Source organism: Symsagittifera roscoffensis, chromosome 1, assembly GCF_963678635.1.
Source record: "Symsagittifera roscoffensis chromosome 1, txSymRosc1.1, whole genome shotgun sequence".
Lineage (NCBI taxonomy): Eukaryota > Metazoa > Xenacoelomorpha > Acoela > Convolutidae > Symsagittifera > Symsagittifera roscoffensis.
Window position 1 is genome coordinate 79,901,314 of NC_087062.1, and position 7,637 is coordinate 79,908,950.

The 7,637-nt window shown below is 38.0% G+C and overlaps 1 protein-coding gene across 2 annotated transcripts in view; it reads right to left on the bottom strand.

Annotated features, from left to right (window-relative positions):
- Window positions 1-585: 585 nt before the first annotated feature.
- Window positions 586-7,637, bottom strand: part of LOC134850620 (uncharacterized) — an 8,432-nt gene continuing 1,380 nt past the window's right edge. The window contains exons 2-6 of one of the 2 annotated variants that reach the window (XM_063866610.1): window positions 5,737-6,710; window positions 3,939-5,073; window positions 3,455-3,694; window positions 1,823-2,700; window positions 586-1,425 (exon numbers count right to left, since the gene is read on the bottom strand). In XM_063866610.1, the coding sequence (XP_063722680.1) occupies window positions 953-1,425; window positions 1,823-2,700; window positions 3,455-3,694; window positions 3,939-5,073; window positions 5,737-6,601 (3,591 nt within the window). In that variant the 5' untranslated portion in view covers window positions 6,602-6,710 and the 3' untranslated portion in view covers window positions 586-952. Of the gene's footprint in view, window positions 1,426-1,822; window positions 2,701-3,454; window positions 3,695-3,938; window positions 5,074-5,736; window positions 6,860-7,637 lie in introns of both variants that reach the window. The other variant, XM_063866609.1, reaches the window with a different exon arrangement.

A 7,637-nucleotide genomic window follows, 5' to 3' on the forward strand; every position in this document is an offset into this window, starting at 1 on the left:
CGATCGGCAAAATTTGTATTGAGCCTCTCTGCTATTCCTGTTCACACTGAGTACTTCTCGTAGGATTCTGTTCTCCAAAGCTCCTAAATTGCAGCGTGCCGCCAATGAACTTAGAACAAAATAGAACTGCTCCAATGATTCCCCGATATGCTGTTTCCTTGCTAACAGCTGGAAAGTTTCATACGCCACGTTGCGTTCTTTCTTTAACTCCGTTTCCATAGAATTAATGACCCTAGCATAACGGGTCGAAGTCAAGTCCAAATGTGGTTTTCGCCTGTGGAATTCATCCTGTCGTTTCTCACACAGGTACATAAATTCGACATTAGCGTCTGCTCCACCTCCAATTAATTTTCCCCATGCACCTCCTCATGTAAGGCCGCAACTTGAGCCGTTGTTAGCGTAGCTGCATAGTAGAATTTTTTTGGGTTAATATCATGTTTAGCCACCATTCCCCATTAAAACCGATTAAACCAAAACTCATTTAGCATTGGTGGCTCCGCGAACTTAGGGGGCCAGAACGACGTAATCCCCAGTGAGTTCTCCCCCACCCCCACTTTGGCCTGTTGGCTGCGCCATGTCAAGAAAAAAATTTCGAAAGTGTAAATTTCAGAAGGAGAGATGTAAACTGCAAATCACAAGGTTAGTCGGAGTGAATTAAATAGAGGTCAACCAAAGGTGGACACCTCGAAGGTTAAATACCAATTAGCGCCAGACAGATAGATTGAATGCAGTTGGAATAAAGAAAATAGAACTAAAATGGACTGTGAACTAATTTAATCACTATGAGACTCCCCTTCCTGCGAAGAATGAAAAAAAAATGAAAATTCAGAGAACTCAATGAAATTATGAAATTTAGGTTTTTGATGACCCAGCAATTTAAAGCGACCCAACAATTTAAAGCCCCATCAATTCTTTGAAGAAACTGCAAACTAACGAGAAGATAATCTATTATTTAGATAAAATCAGCGAACATATCTTTCCAACCCTCTGCAATCAGAAGAGCTTCTGAATTATGTGAGTTCCTGTGATGCTGACACCATTGAAGAGCATTCTTTCCGTCCAGGGTAAACAGCAGTTTTTCTTTTGGAAAACCGGAATCGGCAAGAAGTTTAATATACTCTGTTTTCGCATTTTGGCTACAAACAGCAAGTAGAAGCGTTACTGCAGCGAATTCTCGGTGGCCGTTCAAATGGTAACCGAATTGCTCTCGGTAAGTGGTTGCAATTTGATCTCCAAGAAGTCCATAGCACTTAAGTTTGTCCAACACCCATGGAACAACTTTTTGTTGTCTGTTGTTCATGAAAGATATGAAAAGCCACTGGCCCGATTTTTGAGCCCAATTTCTTGCATTTTCATCACCGACAAACTCCAGTATCCAGTCAAATGCGTCGATTGTGCCGTAAGTCAAACATTTCTGCTCAATTTCTATAATATATCAAAGGTTTCAGCAAAAATAAAGTTTACGCAACCTAATTAAATCAACTCGTTTGATATACATCAGCCAAAACATTTCTTTCTACCAGTAGTTCTGAAATGACAATTTTCAGAAAAGCCAATTCAATTTCGAACCGTATTTTTCAAGGATTTTGTTTTATTTTTGTCAATTATCAATTTTATGGGTGGATTATCTAAGTTTGATGAACCGTTTGATCAAAGGCATGATTCTTTTTTAAGTTTTTGAGCTAATGCAAAATACCAATAAGTGTTCGTTGGTTGCGATTCGTTAATTTAATAATCATAATATTTATTTTAATTATCATGATTATATATCAATTAGTGTTCGTTGGCATTACTTATTTTTTCAAAAATATATATGTCTTACCTTGCAGGTCGGAAAACGTCGCGAGGCCCGGCTGATCAGATATTGCCCTAAGTAGCAACTCTTTGATTTCTTCACCAAATTTTTCGCCCAATGTTTTCACGAACTCTCCCAACTCGTCTTTGTTCATACTTTTGTTGAGACAAAATGCTTTCAAAATTGGTAGAACAAATTTTGATTTGCTTTCGACTGGAAACTGCTCCAGAAAGGATTTAAGTCGATCGAATGTTCCGATGTTGAAGACAGTATTTATCCTATGCTTCATTTCCTTTTCATCCGACGCTATTTGTTCCAATTGCTTTTTAGAGAAGTGCTGATCTTTCTTAATGAATTCCATTGTTTCGGTATAGTCTAACGTTGTGGATTCAAAGAAGCCTTGAAGACTATCCCTTAGGAACTCATTGGCCAGAATAACAACCTCATACTGAGCTCTGGTCACAGCTAAATGCATTGCTGATTGCACGGCCACTAAGTCCGTCTTTTCATGCGCCATGTCTATAATAACGACCACCGACCACGTTTCAATGCCCGTAAATGGAAGTTTGTATTTGTTTTCAACCGGGTCGACCACAAAAAAATAACCGTTTTTATGAGCTACGGGCTCATTGTCCAAGTTTCTGATCAATCTTGAGTCAAGTTGAGTCGTTTTATCGGTTAGAACAGTGATTAGACGACTAGTATTGTACTTGGAGTCGGTGTTAACTTTGAAAGTTTCGGATGTTTCTGGGAAATAGTCGACTATGAAAGAATGTTGGGAGGACGGGACACAGCCTAGAACCCTGGCTGAGGCAGGAGTGATGGGTTTGGTGGCGTGGATGAATTTGCTGGAAAAGCGACTTATGTGATGAGCACTCCTGAAGAGAACTGTCAGGTTTGTGAGACTAAAATGGGATCTACTTTACAATCCACCCCGTTGGAAATAAATGACAAGAAAAATAAAACATTTCTCAAAATTCGAGGAAATGTATCGGCTTTTTCCTTTTCCCCACCAGCGAATTTTCACCATAGTAAAATTTCTCTGTTCTCTTTGTCCGATTGTTACACAACTTGGCATGCGGACTAATTAGCTATGACATACATATTTGGTCTTCACATATTTAACCTTGTAAAACCCCTCGTTACGGTTATGTGAGGTGGGGGGGGGGGGGGGAGGAAAAAGAGCCAATGTATCTACAGTTTCGATATTGATCTTAAATCTCGGCCAGATTTGATTTTTTTTATGATGCAGTGAGAACCAATTTTAACATAGTTTTTGCAGCCATATTTTTTTGTTTTTGTTAAAAAAACTACCAAACTTTCCAATTTTTTTTAAAAAAATAAAAATTAACTTTGATAATTTTCTGGAAAATAACAGAATAGCTTACCCAAAAAAATTCAAAAAAGTACTATCTTTGAGCATCATTTTCATTGAAACATTTTCAGAAGAATGTCTATTTTGAGCAAGTCTGAATGCTGGTTTCTTGAGGGTGAGGCAACATTACCCAGCCGAGAAAAATAACCAAAAAAATTGCATGTAGTTCTTAAGCAGGGGCACAACAGCGGTTCGCCGTGATGAGCTGTACAGCTCGTATGTTGGTCCTATCCCTCGTGGATAAATGATCTTAATTCAAGTGTATGAAATTTCTGATAAGGTACACCAAAGGGAAAGTGTGAAGAAGATCCCTGAAATGTTGAACGAGAAATCGACTAAGAGGAGACTGGAATCGGTCGTGGTTTCCGACAGATACGTATGCAATGATGCACTGCTTGCATCGTAGAATGACATTGCACAGATTTCTCCGATTTATGAAGTACTCCCCGTGATCCGTTATGTCGAAACCTGCGTGCAACTCTTCAATCAGAATGACCGACTTTTTCAGGTGTTCACAAGTCAGGCTAAAAATAAGACCTCCATCTTTAAACAAGAATTGAAAATGATGAATTTTATTCTAAGTACTTCTTATATTACAGCTCTAATTTTAACAAAGATCGCAAAAAATGCAAGTTTCAAGCCTCTCAAAAGGTTTTTTTTATCTCAAAGAGTTGTTGCTGAGTTTAATAAAATATTGCTTTTTTCAGAAAAAAAATTGAAAACTGACATCATTATTGTTTTGGATAAAAAGCTCAAAAATACTCTTACGAATGACTTTGCATAATTTCTGACTCCAAGCTGTCTGCATTATACTCGTCAACAAGGACTATTTTCACTTTCTTTCTATGATTTTCATCCATATTGTCATCTAAGAAATTTTCGACATATTTGCGAAACGGATGTTTGCACTCCGGAATCACGAAGAAAACCAGTTCCGTCGAGTCGTCTCGGCATTCGAACAGCACTTTCTCCAGCATCACTGAGGTCTTTCCCGATCCCGGTTCGCCTATTAAGCCGATGAACTTTTCTGTCGAATTCAGTACATTGCACTGTTGCAAACTGAGAATTTGGTTCAACTCATATTTAGGTTTCACGGCGTCAAGTTTTTTCTTTTCATTCTGTGGCGGTTTGTATTGTCTCAGTCTTTCTTCTATATCAACGGGTTCGGTTTTTAGACAGGTTTCATCAATCATAATACAGCTAATACAAAATAGAGAGGCAATCATTTCCAAATTCGGAAACTTTTCCGAGGCTACCTTTCTGTTACAACAGAAAAGGTCAAAAACGGTCAAGTCCAAAAGTTCCAAAGTCATGTCTTGCTTCAAGGAGAACAAAACCGGCGTTTTATTGAACTCTGGATGAATTAACAATTGAACGTACGACATGTAACCATTTTTCATCGCAGCGTCAAACATTCTCTTGAACTTCTTCATGCATTCAGGGACTTTATCTTTGAAAAAGCAGCTGTTCAGGTCTGACAAAACGCTCGATATTTCTTTCTGGTCCGCATTTGGAATATAAATCACCGTCTTCAAATGTTGTCGAATAAATTCTTCATAAATGCTGGGGTTATTATACCCATCTAGTATAACAAATAGGGCCAATTTTAATTTTGGAATCGTAATCTCCAAAACCTGTTCCAGTTTATTGACTATCGTTGTCTGCAGGCTTCCGGAAAGAGTGGACAAGGAAATTTGAAAAGCTACGAGATACTGGACTGTGCAAAGGATCCAGTCGACTTCGAAGTCAAAGTTGAAGCAATCAGGAATGTTTAGCAGCTTCATGAGGTGATGATTGTCGAAATCGGATATCAGAACGCCTCTCGCGTTTTCCAACTTGGACAGAACTCTCTCTGAGAATTTCACCTTTTCTCCCACGTGTTTCTCGTTGTGAAATAAATCACCTACAACAAAAAGCGCAGTTCAATCAAACCATTTTTCGATGCTCATTTTTGGCCGATCAGTTGAAGGTTTGGATCTACTAAACAATTGCCCTCCCTTTGGTACCTACTTAAGAATTGCCACCCCTATTAATAAAAGCAGTAAATTAGCTTTAGAGCTTTGTATTGAGACTTCTAATTTTGCAGCAATCTGATAGGTTGAAAATGCGTTATATTAATCTTCTTAACAATTGCCCCCCCCCCTTTCTTAAAAGGGGGTAATTGTTAAGTAGATCCGAAGGTTTTTTTCTAAAATATATGCTTATTTTGAGGCTTGCCGAAAAATCACGGCTTAAATTCATTAGGTTGCATTTCAAATACTAGCTACCATCAATTCGTTTGCGCTTGTCCTTCATAAACATTGAAATTTATCTAAAATCGATGTCGTAACATTGTGTCAAAAAAGAGAAAACACTTTTTTAAGTTATCAACCGTTTTTAAGTTATCAGCGGTGCCAGGGGGAGAGGGGGGAGGGGGGAGGGGGGGAAGGGGTGGTTATTGATCGACTTTAAAAAAATCCGCAAATTTTTCAAGTTTTTCGAAAAACAACAGCGGCCATCCGCAGCCCTCAGAAAAAATTTCTGCGAACACCACTGGATACTACTTAGGATAATGATAAAGTTTTACCTTCGGCAGTGACAGAAAGCAAAAGACTGGTAGAGGTGTCTCGGTTCCAATCTGGCACACTGATCAAACCATCATCTTCCTTTCTTTTAGCAATATAACTCTCCCACGAATCAACCAACTTTCTCTCTTTTTCCCCAATGTTAAGAGTCAACTTTTGGGTACAAATATCTTGCTGTAATATCTTCGAAAGCTGCCAGTTTTCATCCTCCGAGGGAAGCTCCGTGATCAATTTTTTGAAATCATCCTCTGATAAACCTGCTGCTTCTTTTGCATTTGTACTAAATTTAGGCACTTTTTTATTCGTCATCAGAACGTACAATTGGATTTGCGATGTTTCTAGTAAAATTTTTTCAGCTATTTTTTGCTTTATTTGAGAAGTTTTTTTCCGCAGTGTTTGGGCGACAAGAATAACAATGTCGACTTTTAGAAACTTACCGTCCTCTAGTCCGACAATGTTTCTAATATGTTCTAGCTGGTCTAATATCGGCTTGCTTATCTTCTGAACTGAATCTTCGCCGTCAAATTTTTCGACATTTTTGAACAAGACAATTTTATGAAGAGTTTTTGGAATGAAAAGTGGAGCCCAAGTTTTGCCTGAAAGGTTTGACGTTTCGGTTGCTGATTGGTTGACCTTTTCTGCATTGCCAGAACATGGTTCACTGTCAGTTTTTTCGTTTTTCGACGTTTTTCTATTTCCACTTTTTTGAGTTTGAATAAAGTAGCCCTTGGCTTGAACTGTTTCGAGTAACTCTATTAAATTTGGCTTTCCAAGAGATTTGATCAGAATGTGATCTTGTTTGAAATAATCTGGCACCCCCGGAAGCAGAACAAGCTGCTCCTCTGAGAGGCTTGAATCGTGACTCATTCTAACAGCACATTAAAAGGTCCCAAACATAATCGATAAGATAAAAAGAAACGATTATAAGCCGTACTCGCTTTTGTTTTGATCAATTTTTTACGGCATATTTGCTTGGCTAAAAACAAACACCAATGAATAAAACGCTTCAATTATGATGCGAATTTATAAGTTGACTGGTAAGAATAAACGAAGAATAGAAACAAATAAGACTGCCGTATCAGTGTGAAGTGTGAAGACCTGAACGTGCCGACTGCCCATCATGGTCTTTAAAACAATTTTTGAAATTTAAAATTTAAAAAAAAACTTAAAATTTTCAAACCTTTTTTCGGACTTCGTTTAAAAAACTCCCCCCCCCCCCTCTCCCACTTCAATTTGGAACGATTTATGAGCAGTTTAATTTGCAAACCACCATATCATTTCGTAAAATGATCACGGATAGAATGTATATTTTTTCATTTTGAGCTCATGACATCACTGGCTTTCAAATGGTGTATATAAAAACAATTCCGTTCAAAAATGGTGAAAAATCGAAATTGGTGTCGAGAAAAAAAATCACCTGAGCACAACTATTCCGTCACTTTGTGCGAATATCGGAACAAACAGCTGCCGTAGTAGAAAAATCAAAAATTACGAGGCCAAACTGTGCATTTTGTTAATTGTTTTAAAATTAGTAAAAATTGTAAACCAAAAAAGGATCCACTTCACCTGCCTTTCATGCGGCGAGTTTCTGGACTTAACTTTTGCAAAAGTTTAATCAAATTAGTTTTTGCAAGATTTTCAACTACCTTGTCTTCATTAATTTTTTTTCTAAAGTTTGTTTGCGTTCAAACCTTCCCTTTTTTGTAAACTTTTCGGATAAATTACAAAATCTGGTAGTTTAACCAGGGGGCGGATCTGAGATTTTCTCGAGGGGGGCTGATAGATTTCGAAATTTTGTCGCCTTTTTTTAGGTCGACCAAATTGATTTTGCGAGCTCTCCGAAAGCAATAAAAAGGCCCTGTTTTGGCCGAAATTTTTTGCGCCACAGGCAAAATTTTGTAAG